This window comes from Euwallacea fornicatus, chromosome 4, assembly GCF_040115645.1.
Source record: "Euwallacea fornicatus isolate EFF26 chromosome 4, ASM4011564v1, whole genome shotgun sequence".
NCBI classification, from domain to species: Eukaryota; Metazoa; Arthropoda; class Insecta; order Coleoptera; family Curculionidae; genus Euwallacea; species Euwallacea fornicatus.
In genome coordinates, this window is record NC_089544.1 from 1,015,689 (window position 1) to 1,034,945 (window position 19,257).

At 38.9% G+C, this 19,257-nt stretch overlaps 1 protein-coding gene across 6 annotated transcripts in view; it reads right to left on the reverse strand.

Annotated features, from left to right (window-relative positions):
• Window positions 1-19,257, reverse strand: part of LOC136350824 (potassium voltage-gated channel protein Shaw-like) — a 61,921-nt gene that overhangs the window by 4,873 nt on the left and 37,791 nt on the right. For 3 of the 6 annotated variants that reach the window (XM_066302908.1, XM_066302905.1, XM_066302906.1), the window contains 4 exons: window positions 7,550-7,682; window positions 5,642-5,851; window positions 1,139-1,327; window positions 266-429 (listed from right to left, as the gene is read on the reverse strand). In XM_066302908.1, the coding sequence (XP_066159005.1) occupies window positions 266-429; window positions 1,139-1,327; window positions 5,642-5,851; window positions 7,550-7,682 (696 nt within the window). The other 3 variants (XM_066302907.1, XM_066302911.1, XM_066302910.1) reach the window with 3 other exon arrangements.

The following is a 19,257-nucleotide window of genomic DNA, read 5'->3' on the forward strand; positions in this document are numbered from 1 at the left end:
CCTCGGGAATGTTTAAAAGTATTGCTGGTTGTCTGAGCTGGAAAGATTGATGGCACCTTTCCTTGGATTAAACAACATTTGCTTTCCATTTCAGATTCGCAAACAACTTTATTTAAGGAACTAAATATTTATATTATTATTCTCCTCTTTTACGGATAACAACGACTTTGCCTTCGGCCTCCTCAAACGTTTGAGCGGGAAATTGACTTTCAAATGTAATAAAACCAAAGCAAGAAAGTCAAGCACATACAACCTCGTAACTTACCTCGTAAGCTTGAACAGCCGTAAAATCCTGATGATACTGAAAAAGTCCAATAACTCGTTCTTCTTCTCGAAAATCACGATCATATCGATATAAAAACTTAAAGTAGCAGCAAAATCGATAATGTTAACTGGAGATTTGATGAATTCGATTATGTTCGGAGAGACCTGGAAGGGAAAAAAATGAGTGATGCATCGGCCGGTATTTATAAAGGAAAATTTATGGAAAGCATCGATGGTGGAGAAGAGATGTATAAATAACGGAGGATTATGTTTGTTCGCGAGAAATCGTTTGTTGGAGGTGTCGAGACACGCAATTTTTTCTCCACCTCACCATAAGAAATGATGATTATAAATCTTCACGGAGTCTGTGATTTATCATGTGGTGTCACCTCACTGAAATACCACGCTAGATCTCGACTTTTTCGGATTAGGAGCGTTTGTAGTTGACATTCGTGCTACAGCATTTAAGGAATCTGTAGTTTAAACTCCCGTAATTGGAAGGCAAATGCGACATGGTTTAAGAGACGACGAAGAAACTCGATTTTGTAACGTTGCTCGTTTCAAACCCGTCACGACTTCGTGCTTTCCTTTCCAGGTTTAACTCTGGCTATTAAAGACTCGTTGGTACCGCGTCTTCCGCAATCGCGATCCACGAGCACCACATGCAGCACGAGCTACAATTAAATTTAAAGTTCTTCGAACTGCACTCCTCGACAAAAATAATTGAAAAAAGTTTCTGTAAACTTTCGACAAAAAAACATCCCGTGTAATCGCCATTTTTCTCGCATTTTCTTGCTCAACTCCGGGCCGTAGCACTCGAAGGGGCGGGTAAGGGGGGGTGCTCAATTTTCTGCAAACTGAGGAAAATACTTACGATTAATCTCACCGACAGCTCAAAAGTGAACCACGCATTGCAGAAATGGTCCACGGTTAGGAAATACGGATGGGGCTCGGTGCAATTGTCCTTATTGTTTTCGCAATCGACCCGCATTTCCGAATGGGTCTTCAGGCAAAAGGAGAACACGGAGACGCAAATAAAAAATACAGACGCTCCGGCCACTATCTGGAAAACAAAATATTTGTCCTCAGAAAAATGTCATGGAAATATCAATATGGTAAATCTGTTTTGCGGTCGAAATACACTGCGTGACACGGAAAAGGGAACACCCCGTGAAAGTGATTTTCGGTACGCGCGCTAGAACAATCACTTAATTAAAAAATTGGACAAATTTAATCGTTAAAAAGAAACAAAAAATCATAATTTGTCTGTCCTCCGCGGTGCCTCACATACTTCCCTACACGTCTAGACACGGATCTAATGAGTTGATTGATGTCCTCTTCGGGGATCTCGTTTCAGGCTAACTGGACAGCATGGCACGGCGCCGCTGGGGTTTGTGGGGGACGGGGTAAATTATAGAACCTTCTACCTACAATGTCCCATACGCGTTCGATCGGTGAGAAGTCCGGAGCGCGAAGTGGCCAAGATAGCAAATTGATTGCATTTGGTTGAAAGAAGTCCACAATCAGTCTAACCGCGTGTGGTCGTGCAATGTCGTGCTGGAAAACTGGATTAACGATAGTTCCAGATAAGGAGCGAGATGAGGTTTCGGAACTTTTTGGATGTATCGTTGAGCTGTCATACTGCCTCCGATGAAAAGCAAAGTTGACCTGCAACCATACGCAAAGCGCCCCAAACCGTTACCCAGCAGTCTGGTGGACACGTCTCTGTATTATAAACCGAGGATCGCGTCTTTCACCTCGTCTTCTTCTTGCTCTTGCCCGAGCATCATGCATAGCCAAACGGAATCTGGATTCGTCACTAAACGCGATATTATCCCATTCCAGATTTCGTTGTATCAGTTCTCTGTACCACTGTAGGCGATTTTGACGATGGTTTCGGTGAGGGGTGATACAAGAGGGGGACGGCAGGAAATCAGTCCAAAACTGCGTCTTCGGCGATTAACGATTCGAGCCCCAATGGGTTTTCCACATTCGGCAAATCTCTGATCCGCCAGCGTCTTCCGACGCTTCCGACGAACCTATCCCTTAGGGCCATAATTTAAAGGCGGCGTTCTCTAGTTCTTCAGGATCATCCAGTACCTCTCCTCCTGCCTGTTTGCTCTTCCTGGAACCATGCCTGAAATCTCGCTACAGTGTTTACACTACGATTCAATCTGGTGACGATTTCCCTAAATGACCTCCCTGTCGTAGACCCACTAATAGAGACCTCTCAGACGCGCCCAATTGATGAAAATTTCGCTGCATTCCGCCTCAGGGCGTATTTGATCAATCTAAAAGCACACTGAAGACCAATAAATGACATTCTGCAGCCATATTGTTGATGTTTTATTGCGATTTTTGTAGTAAAAAAAAAACTAAAATTTCTAATAATTCATAAATACGTTGATAAATATGGCTGAAAATTTAATAATTATTTGCGTTTCCACGTACAAACATGCAGAACAAAAATTATTTAAATAAAACCATTTTTACGGGGCGTTTCCTTTCCCATGTCACGCAGTTTACATTCGATAAGATGTTCGATGAGTCTTCTGGCAAAAAGTTTCATGCAACAAAGGGGAAAGGAGTCATTGCTAATCGAATGGTAAATTTGGTTTGAAATCGTTGAACTTTTTGTGCACGTTAAAGCTATTAATGTCGGTGTGGATGGACACTAATGCGCAGGATCCTCATTTAGCACCCCTTCAAAATTCCACGAGTTTCTGGTTCTTCGGGTTCTGCAGGAGGCCCCTTTCAGGAAATACTTTTTATGTACGTACGTCGTCGCTAGTTTTTGAGAAAACGACGTGTCAGACGCTTCAAGAAATTTAACCGTTTTACACTGTTCCGATATCTTGACAAGCCATAGTTGTCGAAATATTAACAATAAAATGTTATAGAGCAATATTCCAGAAACGCCTGTGAAACTCCTCGAGGTGGTAATATGGAGGATTTCAGAGTAAAAATAATGAATTTTCGGAACGGAATTTTTGTGAACCGCTTTAAATTTTAGACGATTGTGTACATTTTCGACGTGTAAACTATTACTAAAGCGCCAGTAAATGCGCAAGATTCCCAAGAAGATTTGACTTAAGCATGCGCTCCGCACGCCTCTTAAATTTTTTCACAATGTAAAATGAGCATTTCCAAGGGAAAGTCGTCGCAAATACCACGCCAAAAATCGAACCTACGTAGCAAAGGAAATTTTCCTCAAAATAAACTTTGCGTTATAGATGTTGGCAACGGCATGCCCTAAATTTATTTACGAGAGCTTAAGAAAATAAAATGAAAAGCGTGTATCGACAAAAACGCTACTTTATGGCCCAGTTTTAAGGCCTACGTTAAGGGGCGACGTTAAAATTTCAGTCAACCCTCCATGGCCTTTTCTGCTACAGTTCGACCTTTCGGGTAAGTCGATCTTGGGGATTAGTACCCACGAGCGGGGGCGATGGGCTAAACGTGGTTAACCACAAATCTCGATCATAATTGACACGTTATTGCGTCACCACGAGCGTTTCCTTTGTCGTGAATATTCAAATTGCTGCCAAAGTCTAATCAATATTCCTCCCCCTTCATGACTACCAAACGACGTTCTTAATTTTATTAAAGTCGTCGAAGTTCCATAATCGCAATTGTCGCTTATTATTATTACATCACTCGATAATTGATACTTTGATGTTTTTAGTGAACATTTTATCACTTTTTATTACACGTAATTAATCCACGGATAAGTGACTGCCTAAGGCTGATTCGATATCGCGAACCTTTGAAGATGAAGGCAGGGAGGCGCAACGGAATTAAGCATCTTCGTAGCTCGTTATTAGTGCAAATTTAACGAATCCGGTCGGGCAAAAATCGTAAATTTACATTTTTCTTATTTCACCCCGCGATTTTTAATCACGTTTTGAATCCTTCAGGGCCGCGCCGCCTCCGGCCCTACGTCTGATATTCGGGTGAAACGGTACTTCACGGCTCTTGGCCATTTCACACACGTAAAAAGTCCTTCGTTAACTGCTTTTAGTAATTCTGACTCTCGCTCGGACACATGGCGCCTAAATTATAAGACTTATTTAATAATTTAGAGTCTACCTCCAAGAGGAAATTGAATTTCCTTTTCAGAACTAAATTAGAAACGTTCTCCCCTGCCTGAAACCCCTAAAAACGTGGCCAATTTCTAAAGTGAGCGTTTCTTTAGGAAAAGCGGTCAATAGCTTTTATGTTCCGGTCAAGCCTTTACATGTTCCAATTTAACCTATTACTAAACTCCGAGCTTGTTGGGGATTGAGGTCCTCTTTTAGGGATGGACTTTTAACATCGGAAATCTTTGACATTTCGATGGAGCCTCAAGATTTTGCGTTCGAATTTGCCGATCGGTTTCGTTGGAATCAGTTTAAATGGATCGGTCGCTACCGTGGAATTGCGTGAAACTATCTACGTGATCTTACCTTCTAGCAGCTCACGTGGAAGACGTTCCGTAAAAATTTCCATGCGGGGACCCGGTGGGGGCGACTTACGGCACAAGTTCAGTAAATGACAGTTTGGTTTTTTTCAATTTCAGTTTTATTTAACAATTCGGTGCGTTCGCTAAGCGACGCTCACAGAACGTTGAACGTTCAGATGAATGTGGAAGACGGATTTAAGCAACGTTACCCGTTGTGCCGGGCGCTTGTCTCAATAAATCCGACATATCTCCTGGCCAACATGGGAAATTCGTGAAGGATAACCCAAGTTTAATTTTAGACGCCAATACACAATGCACTTAAGAGCCTCCATCTGACGTGTATTGTGCCTCCAGTATTACAAATCTCGCCCTTATTTGTTTTCTTGAGCCTGACAACACAAATTGAATTTTTGAGTGAGGCGTCGTAACACAATAACGAAATTTAATTCGATCTAACTTCCCAGTAGGCAAGAAAATAACACGATTATTGCAAAACCAACAAAACGATAAAAGTTAGAGCCCAACTGTAACATATTCGCGAATTAAAACTTCCAATACGTGTCGAAGACACATTGCGAGGGGGAAAAGTAGCGCCTTTTACGCGTACTTCGGGGGGTAGCTAATGTCGCACTTTAAGGCCGCTCATGCATACCGCGCAACTTTGACCCCCTCTCGCGACAGATCTGTTTCACAACGAATCACAATGCTTCGGTGGCGGGTCCTGCTCTAAAAATAAAATTTCAAATCATTCGCCAACGTTAAATTGGAATGCTCATAAAGTTCTAGTTGAACTGATCATGTTACACGTACAACATGCAATTTAATATTTTTATTGCAGACAATTAACAGCTCAGGTTCGCTACTCTTAAACGACATGCACATACGACAGGCCCTTCAGTGAGGAGAGGTTAAAAGTTAATAAAAAATGATATTCACATTTCGATGTTGCACATTGAGCGGAGGTACCTTGGCCGAGGACGAGGAATATGGTTCGTCGAAAAGGGCCCATATTTTGGGTTTGAGTTTCTGCCATCTCGTGAGGGTACCTGCGTGATACGCTTCTTCGTAGCCGAACATTCTGGCAACGTCTTCATCGCTCGGTCTATCCGCGTCGATATCCAGTTTATCCAAAATTGCCAGGGTCGCCTGGAAGAAAGATCGTTAGATCACCGTTAATGTCATTAAATGGAAATGTACGTACTCGAATCCATCAGCATCGCGTTTACATGCGATGTACATACGTGTAAATATCACTTATCTGACCGAGGTAAATGTTAATTCTGGTAATTTTAAAGATAAAATATTTACTGAACTGGCGCATTCCCTGATTAATCAAAATCTGCATATTCATGGGTCAATCAACACGTCGTGAAAGTGCTTTTCGGCATGTTAGGTTTGCAATCAACAATCGCGGCACAAACCTTTGGCTTCTAATCTCTCTCCAGTAACTTCACTGTGTAGGTCTCAATTAGGGTAGTTGCCAGAGTTAGTACATACAAACGTTGCGGTCCACACGGTCTGGCACATCCGGTCCAGCTGGAATTGATTTTCTTACGGATTGTGAGTGGGCTTCCTCCCGCCCCCTTTTTGATGACAAGATGAAAAGAACGTTCGGTGCTGGGTTCGAGATGGTTAACCTTAACGATCCGGATCCGTAAAGGTATTGTCGACTCGAAGAACGCGAAGATGAGGAAAAAATTTACACGTTAAGTCAACTGTGCGCCACGTGGTCAGAACTCGTGGGCGTTCGCCCGCTCTGAGCCGGGAAAAAGCTCAAATTGCGATTTTCTGAGGCAACAGCGACCCCTGGCGGCTTGGGGCGGTCCCAAGTCGCAGGAACGCAAAAACCAGCTGTTAGGTGAAAATGCCGACAGCTTTCAGGAGACGTCCGTTGCTCGTGGTGCTCAGCTCCAATCTCTAGTAGTGATCTTTAAATTTACGAGTAAGCTGTATCGTTTCTACATTAATCACGCGGCGACGTTTCCAACTGTCTTCTGAGCATTTTCGTCCGATCGAAGGGTTTATCAGAGCACTGATATGGAGTGGAATTCTAAAAACGGGACAAACAGCTGGATTTTATAGAATCTGGCCGACACCTGGTCTCAAACCGAGCAAATGCTCTGCCTTAATCTGCTTACGTTCAAGCGGGATTAATAGACATGTGAGCGGAAAGTTACGAGATAAGGCCTTGCTTCTGTATTAATTTACTGACCTGAAAGCGACGTTATTTGACTAAATTTATCTTCGCTTTTGATTAAGCCGTTTGTCACTATTCCGGGCTTTAACAAGAAATCATGAAAGGACCGAAGATTGATGATGGGGCTTTTTTTTTTAGGGGAACGTCTTAACGTTTCGGGGGCCTTAAGATCTGTCAAAATGTGCACTTTAAATTGATACGTTCACACTTGCCCGCGCTCTGAACACCCTCGTAATCGCCCTTGATCACGCATTCAAATGCTCATTTTAGAAAATCGCAGCTCCTATTATTGACGCTCATATCGTGCTTGAATAACACGATCGAGCTCGCTGTCTGATATAATTAATAGCCCCATTATCGGCCTATTAATCCATCAATAAATCGAAACCACCCAGCTATTTAATTTAATGAAATTCAATCCAATTTAGCCGAAAAACTAATTAGTCGCTTATTGGTAAATCCTTTAGAAGTGATATACGGCATAAGCAGTTCTTTTTGTTTTGCCCTCCAAACCTCCCTTAATTGGGATCGATTGCGGGAATATCGGGGCCACTCGACGTTTACTCTATTAAGGAAGGACTATCTCCTATTTAATGATCTAATTAAGGGTCGATTAGTGAATCAAAGGACGAGGAATTGTCACATACCTGAGTGTCTCGATGGACGCTGTAAGTGCTCCAACAACATGGCTCCACCTGGTTAGAGTCCAAACCCCAAAACTCGAGCTCCTCCTCGAATAGGGGTCCGCAGACGTTAGTTGGGTAATGTAATTTCCCAGTCCTGAAATTGATCATTTCGGATGAATGAGCTTCAGATCTGCATGGATCCAAATCAATTTAAAAACCATACAAAAGGGGCTTGATGAAAACGAGGTCGCTGGTTATTTATTCACGAAACTGTCTCTGAGACAGGGCACTCGGGGTGGTCCGAACGTGAAATTATCCCCTGCAGATTAAGTTTGGCGACCATCTTGTAAATTCTCGAATTACAAAACACAATACCCGTTCGAGACCCGAATCACACGCATTTGGGGCCGATTCGAACTGGACGTCCAGCGATCGCCCAAACAACAGTTCGATTTACTCAAGACGAAACACTAACAAGACGTGTGTCGAATATTTACATCTTCCTGTATGTCTAAGAATAACTCGATAAGTCTTCGGCATCAAACTACGCGAAGAGCACGATCGTGTTAAGCTTCGCAACCAAGAAAATTTGGCGCAAACCCCAACTTTGCGCCTTCATTATCTCGCCAATGGATTAAATAACATCAAGATATTCACGGCCCAAGAAGAATTCCTTAATTATCTTCCTCGATGGATTCGGCAAAATGGGACATTTATAAAAATGCAATAGGGAAATTAGATTCCACAACCAGGACCGATTCGAGCTGGATGTATTTAAGCTGCTTTCCTGGATCGGGACTCTCTCTCTCTCTCTCTCTCTCTGTGATATCGAATTTGGGGTATTCTTTTAATGCGAAAAGGCCATTGTGCGATTTAATATGCTTTTTTGGGGGGTTACCTAACTGCCCCCCTATACTATTAACAACTGATTCTCTTTCCCTCTTTTGGTCGGCGAGGTTGCAGGTGATATGTAAAATATCGGATCCGTGAGAACACTTTGCTACTCGCATAATGACGTATTGCAATTTAATACGAAATGTTCGAATAAAAGTCGAGTTTTAATAACGATAACTGACATAGAACGGCACTAGTCCTATAAAAGAAGCAATAACTCATGTAGATAAGTTCCATAAAGTGTCCCCATGCGGGCCGACGCTTGATATTTTCAAAGTTCACATTCCAAGTTGAATGAGATAGAGACCCAGCCAGAGTTCAAGTAACGCTAGTTAAAGTTGGAAGTTGTTACTCAAATTACTGTCAACAAACAGAACTTTATTTGACCCGCGAAAAAATATTCAAAAATTTAGAGCTGCTCTATTATCCTCTGCTCTGTCCCCGGAGTAGATACTTGGTTGTTTTAAACGGTAGCAAAATTTATTCCGGAGCCATGTGACCTCTGGTGCTCCTGCACGATTCGGCAGGAAAGCGCCGTTGCTGAATGGCCCGGAGCTGAAAAGCGGGAAAAATTAGTACACACGTGCGGTAAAACGAAAATGGCGGATTTATATCCAAAAGCTCGATGCAACTGAATAGAACTATAATTAGGTTGCACGCGTTCAACTATCCATAACAAAATGAAAAATGTGGACGGGTGCAGTTATACAGGGTGTCCCAGAATGAGGGGGTCAAGGCTCAACCACACATGCCTTGGTCAAGAATGTATCGATTCGTGGCGATATACTTAGATACGAAATTGTCTCGTTCCGGAGATACAGCGGGTCAGTTTCACTTTTTTTTTATTTTGAAAATAAGTCGAAAACGGCTGTATGGATTGTAACGAAATTTGGTGCACTTCTCGGGGCACATTAGACGGGGGTTATCACTCCAAACCCATCAGGGGTCAGCGCCTAGAAGGTCGAATGTTGAACACACCAGAACTTTTGTATTCGCTCATGAAGACTGTTGTTTTTTTTTTATGTGAAATTTCCGGTCTGTTATGCAACTTTTCATCTCTTGCTGGATTTTGATTTGGAGCCTCAGTTAGAGGGAAAAAATGTGATTCTTTATTTCGATCTCTGGACCTGCTGGGCAATTGACAATAACGCGTTCGCCAGCTCGGCTCATTCTCGGCGATGTCAGTGAACGCAGAGTCTTCAGATTTAGGGTAGATTTCGTAGGTTTTGAGTAAGTTCCGAAGAACGTACACGTTTGGAGGAAAAACGGATTGGGATTTTGCCAGGGAAATTATCGTGCAAGTGCGAGAGTTTATGCGGAAAGATTTCCAAACCGGCGATCTCCAAATTGGAAAATTTGGAAAATTCAGAACGAAGACCACAGGAAAAATCGAATCTTGCAAGCAGCTGATGGAGTGCGCAACGATCCAACGATGTCGCGAAGAATGAGTTTTGATTTTTTTCGACGTGTGAATCTCTGCACTCACAAACGGGGTGGTCACGTTGAGCAGTTATTAAATTAATTGTTTATTGAAATTTATGCTTAGGATTTCTTGTGAAGGCTCCGCGTTCACTGACATTGTCGAGAGCGAGCTGAGCCGGCGGCCGCGTTCTTGTCAAGTACCCAGCAGGTCCAGAAATCGAAGTAAAGAATTACATTTTTTTCCCTGTAAATGAGGCTCCAAATCAAAATTGTGCAAGTTGCATAATAGGCCGGAAATTTCACATAAAAAAAAAACAACAGTCTTCATGAGCGAATACCAAAGTTCTTGTGTGTGTTTAACATTCGACCTTCTAGGAGCTGACCCCTGATGGGTTTGGAGTGATAACCCCCGGCTAATGTGCCCCGAGAAGTGCACCAAATTTCGTTACAATCCATACGGCCGTTTTTGACTTATTTTCAAAATTAAAAAAAAAAAAGTGAAACTTTGACTTGCTGTATCTCCACAACGAGACAATTTCGTATCTAAGTATATCGCCACGAATCGATACATTGTTGACCAAGGCATGTGTGGTTGAGCCTTGACCCCCTCATTCTGGGGCCCCTGTATAAACAGCTCAAGCAAGGAGAAAATGTTAACTGATCAAAAGGAGGTTTTGTGTCAAATTATCTGGTAATTAAAGAGAATCGCGCAACATCCCCTCTTAGGAGCCCAAAAGTGTAAATCTAACGAGCAAGCGCTGGCCCTCCTTGACAAAATTTTGAAAAATTGTCCCCATAACAATAATTTCCAGCTGCGAGGAATCCATTAGTGTAACTACCGGAACCGGACCAGACATGCCCCTAGACACAGTGAACTATTAAATTTAACAGCGAGTACAAATGATACATCGTCAAAGATACGATCTCATTCCACACCCTTTCACATAAGTTAAATTTATTATGATCTTGTTACGAGCAAAAGTGAGGCAAACTGGAAGATTTATTTAAAAATACATTCAAACTTTAACGATCATTTTCGCCCTTAATGACAGCTTCTATACCATCGCTGGCTAATGGTCTTCGCACTTTCCGTGTTAGTTTTCCTTCGAACGAAGAAATAAAGCTTCCGGTCTCCCGTAGACAACCTCTAAATGGCATTAGCGTTAATCTCAATTTTACTGTTAGCTGGAGGCCTCATGACTGAAATAATTGCCCGCAATGGGCTCTGTTGAAAATTTACATAATACTTTGTAAAGCCGGTTTTAAAGCGATTTCTGCCAAACTCCGGCCTAATAAGTGGAAATGTATTCATAAGCTCAGCCGGGCAAGGGATTTTTAGGGCAGATATTTCAGATTTACAGGCTTACAGCTTAAGAAATCATGAAATCAGCAGGGCGAGATGTGCTGAAAGTCACGAAGAGTACTCTTGACGGAGATTTTTGTTAATGCGGCAGAAGTCGATCAGTCCCGCTTTCGCACCTTTGCGAATTGCGGACTGCGAGATCTGTCCGTGAAATCTGACCAATAGCAACGCACATGATGGGACAACTCGCAGTATTCGCAATTAGCGATTTGCAATCGACGAGTGACCGATCGTAAGGTCCATGCGGTAATAGCGTTTTTCACCGGGAAATAACAGGTAACAATTGACTGCACTGCCAAATTACACATACGGACAGTGTCAAAAATGTGGGGACGAGCAAATGTGCCGTGTGAGATAGAAAAGAAAACACCCTGTATAAACGATTTTATTTAAATAATATTTGGTACACGTGTTTGTCATAGGGAACACGAAAAACGATTAAATTTTCAGCCATATTTATCTATGTATTTACGAGTTATCAGGAATTTGAGTTGTTTTTTTACTATAAAAATTGCAATAAAACATCAACAACATGGCCGCATATGTTATAATATTGACAATGGTGATGATAATTTTTAATTTAAATAACAGAATGAGAGTTAAAAAAATATTTTTCAAAGTTTAGTATATCAACATATTTGAGTCACTGTGGGACTTAAGTGTACCTCGATGCAACCCTATTTACCTATACAGGGTGTAACATGAATACGGTTTTTCCTTTTAACACGTAGTAGAACTCAAAAAACTAAACAATATTTTTATATGACATTTTTTCGAAGTATCAAAAACAACCGAAGTATGCGCCTATGAAAGTTTTAATAAGTACCACATCTTTAGGTACTACTCACTCCGAAGCCGGCTACCAAAGGTGTTCGAAATTGTCTCCATTGGTTTCACTTGCCCAAATTGTCGCTCGCCTTATCCACGATTCTGCGCGTGCCGTTAGAAAAGATGGTTTTCCTTTAATTATTTCTGCGGCGTTTTCCATCCGTTCACTCAATTCTTCCACTGTGTTAATTTCACTAAACTTTTCGTGTACCCCCACCAGTAAAAGTCACATGGATTAAGAGCTGGTGATCGTGCCGGCCATCTTATTGGTCCGTTCCGACCTACCCGCCTGCTAGGAAATTGATCATTTACACAATCCCGTACTTCGCGCCTGAACTGAACTGGAGCACGGTCACGTAAAGACGACATAGACTGTCATGTCAACATTTAAAGACATATTTTCAAGAAATTCAAGCAAATTATGTTCCAGAAAATGGAGATAGTCTAAGCCTGTCTTTCAATCTAAAAAACAAAAAGGCCCGATAAGCATGCTGTTAACCATGCCGGACCAAACATTTGAAGAAAATCCCTGTTAGAAATTAGTTAGGCAAATAGCGTGAGGATTTTCCATTGCCCGTACGTGCGTATTTCGAAAATTATTTATTCAGTTACGGGTAAAAATTGATTCATCCCTTACCAGAATACACTTTAAACATTTTTCATTACGAGTGATTTCCTGTGAAAGTCCCTCACAAAAGCATACTCTTGGGAGATGGTCTTGTGGCATTAACGCTTGAACTCGTTGCACGCGATAGGGATAAAATTGGTTTCCATTTAAAGTTCTCCACACTGCCATGTGAGGTGTAGGAACTTGCTCTGCGATTCTTCTAGTACTGGTAGTTGCATGGTCCTGAACGATATCTAAAACATGCTCCTCAGTGGGTGCCATTCTAGGTGGCCTAGGTGTTCCAACATGTACACCATGTATTACTTTTAGGTTTCCGGTTTCACGAGCTCTTCCAACAAGATAGATCTACGGGCTGCAAGATGATGTCTTCCCGGAAAGCGCTCAGCATACAACCGCGAAGCTGCGACGGCTTCCTCGTGCCACTCCCCGTATATCAACATGTCGACCAATTCGGGATTCAAGTAATTATGGGCCTTTGCCAATTTAATAGTATCAATAGTCATTGTTTATTCTTACTCTTTATACGGAGAGTTATATAGCAATAAGTTGTACCACTATATAAAAAATGGAAAAGAAGACATAAAAAAGGAAAAATAATAAAAAAACAAAAGAAGAAAAAAATAATAAAGAAACAAAACAAGAAAAAAATAGAAAGAAAAAAATAATAAAGAAAAAAAAGAAAAGAAAAAAATAATAAAGAAACAAAAGAAAAAAAAGAAAAGAAAAAAATAGAAAGAAAAAAATAATAAAGAAACAAAAGAAGAAAAAAAGAAAAGAAAAAAATAGAAAGAAAACCAAAGCACCAACATAAACGGAGGAACAAGAATAACGGAAAGAATTCTAGACAATGAAGCGAAATGGAAGGACAATCCTGACGATTGGGCAAATGTAACCCCACTGTGTCTGACAAGACAAACAAGACAGTCAAATCTCAAATTCCCAAATACAACCCTGATAGAGCACTACAGCCTGTAAACATAAATAGTGCAACTGATTCAAGTATTTCTGTTTTTTCTTCTTTTTTCTCTTGGACAGTATGAAACACTAAGTTTAGTAGTTTATATCATGGGCAGAAAGACCAACAACGGTTGATAGCCATTTTCCTTTTGCAAATAAAGATTTTATATACATATGTATATATAGAAAGAAAAAAATAATAAAGAAACAAAAGAAGAAAAAAAAGAAAAGAAAAAAAATAGAAAGAAAAAATAATAAAGAAACAAAAGAAGAAAAAAAAGAAAAGAAAAAAAAATAGAAAGAAAAAAATAATAAAGAAACAAAAGAAGAAAAAAAAGAAAAGAAAAAAAATAGAAAGAAAAAAATAATAAAGAAACAAAAGAAGAAAAAAAAGAAAAGAAAAAAAATAGAAAGAAAAAAATAATAAAGAAACAAAAGAAGAAAAAAAAGAAAAGAAAAAAAATAGAAAGAAAAAAATAATAAAGAAACAAAACAAGAAAAAATAGAAAGAAAAAATAATAAAGAAACAAAACAAGAAAAAAAAGGAAAGAAAAAAAATAGAAAGAAAAAAATAATAAAGAAACAAAACAAGAAAAAAAAGAAAAGAAAAAAAATAGAAAGAAAAAAATAATAAAGAAACAAAAGAAGAAAAAAAGAAAAGAAAAAAAATAGAAAGAAAAAAATAATAAAGAAACAAAAGAAGAAAAAAAAGAAAAGAAAAAAAATAGAAAGAAAAAAATAATAAAGAAACAAAAGAAGAAAAAAAAGAAAAGAAAAAAAATAGAAAGAAAAAAATAATAAAGAAACAAAAGAAGAAAAAAAAGAAAAGAAAAAAAATAGAAAGAAAAAAATAATAAAGAAACAAAACAAGAAAAAAAAGAAAAGAAAAAAAATAGAAAGAAAAAAATAATAAAGAAACAAAACAAGAAAAAAAGAAAAGAAAAAAAATAGAAAGAAAAAATAATAAAGAAACAAAAGAAGAAAAAAAAGAAAAGAAAAAAAAATAGAAAGAAAAAAATAATAAAGAAACAAAAGAAGAAAAAAAGAAAAGAAAAAAAATAGAAAGAAACAAAACAAGAAAAAATAGAAAGAAAAAAATAATAAAGAAACAAAACAAGAAAAAAAATAGATAGAAAAAATAATAAAGAAACAAAACAAGAAAAAAAAGAAAAGAAAAAAATAGAAAGAAAAAATAATAAAGAAACAAAAGAAGAAAAAAAGAAAAGAAAAAAATAGAAAGAAAAAAATAATAAAGAAACAAATGAAGAAGGAAAAGAAAAGAAAAAAAATAGAAAGAAAAAAATAATAAAGAAACAAATGAAGAAGGAAAAGAAAAAAAATAGAAGAAAAAAATAATAAAGAAACAAAACAAGAAAAAATAGAAAGAAACAAAAAAAGAAAAAAATAATAAAGAAACAAAGAAGAAAAAATAAACAATTCGTAATTCGAGTAATTATGGGCCATTGTCAATTTAATAGTATTAATAGTGATGGTTTATCAAAATAACACCTGGAGCTAAACTTCACGACTGATGTTTAGGCGACGTGGGTAAATTGTATAAAAACAGTAAACATTAAATGTTTTTTGCGTTTTCGCAATAGCTGATAATTTTTTGTGAGACATTTTATTTCCTTCAAATTGAATTCCTATTTTATGCAGGAATGGATTTAGATTTTATACAAAAATGTATTAAAACTCATCTGCGCATATTTTGTTTTTTTTGAGATTTCGAAAAAATATTATATAAAAATATTGCTTAGTTTTTTGAGGTCTATGTCGTATTAAAAGGAAAACGCCTACTTATGTTACACCCTGTAGAGATGACAATTTCCGAACACAATCGCATTATTTTAACTTCAGCTTTTTTTCTTTATCATCCATCACCAGACTCAATCCTCTTCAGTACCTGCGATTTTGCTCCTTGAAGTGGGAAACCATAGATGAAAGCAGATCATACATAAACCTAAAAAAATTAGGAGTCTTGTAGCAGCGTCAATACGTACAAAACTTTATTGTTTCGTGTCCCTAAAGCTACAGAGGAATTCGAAGAACTTGTAGTAAACATCTCGTTGCTTCGACAATGAAAGATCCCAAGATGGCATTCAAACGGTGATGGCAAAAAAGAAAAGTTAGAAACAACTCTACGCCTGCTATTGACACCGCCTCAACAAGTCGGATGCAACAAGGGATGTAACAACACCAACTACCGGTGATTCCCCACTCCTGGCAATACCTCTGCGTTGAAATTATACCTCTCCTTATAAGAGAGCAAAAAATATACTTAGCCATATTATGACTATCAGGTTAATCTAATAAAAGTTCGCTCTCTATGTTGTAGAGCCACTTAGAGCTAGCGAAAATTTAAGTTACGATAATGTAAGAAAGGTTTTCAAGAAAGTGACAGTTTTTTCCTTTGTTGATTCGTTTCTTTAAAGGAAAATGAAGGGCTTTTGCTCTTTTTTATGCTTAAGTAACTTCAAAGAATACAATATTCTGCAATATAATATATCAACCGTTCTTTTAATGCAGTCTTTGTCTTCTTTAAATTTCGCTGAAAAGGCTCTCCCGGTATTGAATTTTATGCAAATAATGATATACCGGTGCTTTATTAACGCATGCTTTCACAAGGTTTGAATATTTTCCAATTTCTTGCCATCTTGGGTCCTTCCTAGAAATTTTCTCAAGGTGAATTTTATTAATACGACGCTGTCCTGAACACTAAAAACTCATTAAAACTAGTGCCGACCTAGAATCCATTAGTAGGCATGAGCGGGCATAAACCGTCTCATTACGTGTTCTAATGATGTTATACCGTCACATCTCGGCAAATAAAGTTTTTGTGTCCACGGTTTCTTCCGCGAGGAAATGACGTAGTCAATTTCTCATAATGGAAAATGAAGAATTGATCATGGGGCTTGAGGTGTGACGTAGTCGCAAAGACAGGCGAGGGATGATAATGACAAGAACTGCAATTTTCTTTTGCCGATCTGCCTTATTGAGCTTTTTTGGGATTGCCCTTTACTGCACGAGTTGAACAAAGTTTTTTGCTGATTTATAGGGAGTTGAAGAGATTTAATCAACAAATTTTGGACTGCGGGGGCACTTTTCAAAATTGTACAGAGCAGGCAAAAAAAGTGAGGTTTTTCAAATGGAAACGTTTCGTGTTACTTCCGGACGCTACTCAATATCTCAAGCATTTCTTATTGAGAGAGAAGTTTTATGAACTCTACATTGAAACCGCATTAACTCTTTTATCAAACTTTTGCCTTCTGCATTTTATCAATTATCACTGCCGAACCTTGGCCTATAACCCATCCATTAAACAAGTGAAAAACTACTTTTCGAGGCGCATCTAGATCCCAAAAGCTTCGGACACGGAAAAGCCGCATCCCGGCACAAGTTCGAGAAGATCCTGTATTATACAACGAATCCCCCAGGGATCGTCTTTAAAACTTAAACATTGCAAACACTTCAATTCCCCAGGAAGTTGTTAAATAAATCCGACAGAATGGGCGGCTTCATTCCTATTAAAATATTGAACCGCCGGATAAAACGAAAGTTAATTCAGAAAACACCCACTTTGCTTCGCTACCGAACTCGTTATAAAATTTAAGTGTTTTGAGTTTGCTTCACCTAATTTTTTGGGACGTTAAAACTTCATGGGCAATTTTTTATTCCGCAAGTAACTTCGAAAAACACCATCATTGGGTGTGTTAAACGGCTGTGAAGTTCCTTTTTCGCACCCACTCGAACCGGTTGAATAACAGGTAAACACTCCCACATCTATTTTTTACATATTTACATATGCACCTACATAGTTGACGCGGCGTCACCCTATCATCATTATCCCCCATTGTTGCCTTATCTATGCCTGGCATGAGAGGAGTTGAATGAGAGACAAAACGTCATCGTTGATGTTTTGGTTTAAATAAATTTATTCCGACGTTGTCAAATCTAGTAGTTGAACAGGATCACACATGCACCGAGGTCGCGAGGCACCGATGATATCCCAACACTCGTGTCAGGGCCATAACGACATATTTTACAACCTTGGCGTGTAATATGCTATGAATGTGGGTTTTTATTTCGTTAGTCTAGGGTATAACTCAAAGCTGTGTTTATGAGGGTGGACGCTGCTTTGGTCTTCGCTTTCAAATCGAATCGGATATCAATGGGAATCGGAGTTGGAATAGAATAGGAACTCCCCGTCTTCGGGAAAGTCTCAAATACTAAACCCCCTGGCGGCGCACCATGGGCGTACCCTACTTTGGGGGTGCCATCGACGCCACGTGCGCCACCCGCCCCCGCATCGGATCGTGGTGCTGAAGCTGATAAGAAGTCCGCCATCGGCGGTAATTACGTGTGCATGGGAATTCTCACGGACCGACCAAAGTCTGCCATGGGCGTGCCAAAGGGGTACATCATCTCCGTAACAATAATTTAACCCTAACTCCGTTTACAATCTACCACCGTTCCGATGGAGTCTCGACCTGGTCGGAACACACGATGCGATACAATTAAAAACTATGTACAGGGTGGTTGATTTGACTGCTGCTTCCTACATTAATATATCATAATCTTCAGTTCTTAGTCAAACGGTGGCGGAAAAAGTCTTCGTGCAAGCAACAAAGTTCGTTTCAAATCGAAAATTTTATTGGAATATTTGCGAAAAAAGGAAAATATCGAAACAAATTGATCGTTGTAATTGGATAGACTAATCTCGGTAAACATTTGCTGCACGTGTTAAATACAGGGTGGGGCACCACGAGCCCCTCGGAGTATTATGTGCTTATTAGTGATATTGATCGAAAATTGCTTTTGGAGGTGTACGTGGGAGCTTGTAAGGTACGTCTTCGATATAGTTTCATTTATACAGGGTGTCGCAAAAAAATACATAATGCCAACTTGTGTCTTTTTAATGGAATATCTTATATTCTATTACGTATTTAGAATTAGAGGAAGAAAATAGTGGAAGTTTGTGTAATAAACATTTCTCGAGAAATTTGAGAAAATATAAAAATGCGAGGATCGAGAAAACATTCTTTTCCTAAATTAAATGAGTTAATTGGCTAAAACTTTTTCACTGTATCTTCTGAAATGCAAACTATTTTTCACACTAGAATGATTTTTTTAAAAATAAAAGTGATATACAGAGTGAGCAAAAAAAGTAGTCATATTTCACTCACCTATAATTTAGAATAACTTCCTTATTTCAAATGGAATGTATACATTTTGATGCATTAGTTAGAACCACTAGTTAATGCCCTTTCAATCTACATTACGGCGTCCTAAGCTTGTCTTTTGCCGTCTTTCCATAATATGAGATTTTATCCCATTTTCGGTAATATCACTAAAGAAAACAATTCAATGCCGGAGTAAGCCTGGTAATGGTTGCTGTGCTTACACGAGGAACCTAATTATGAAGTATAAATCTTAGACCATTAACAGGTTTTTAGCACGTAGATCTGGCAAAAGTTTCCAACACGAGTCCTGACAATAAGCAAATTGCTATTGATTTGAGAGAAGTTATAATAAAATCATGGAAAGAAGGAAAAACACTAAGGCAAATTGGTAAAATTGTTAGTAAAAGCCGTTCATCGGTACAAAGGGAATTTCAAAATTACAAAGAAAGAGGAA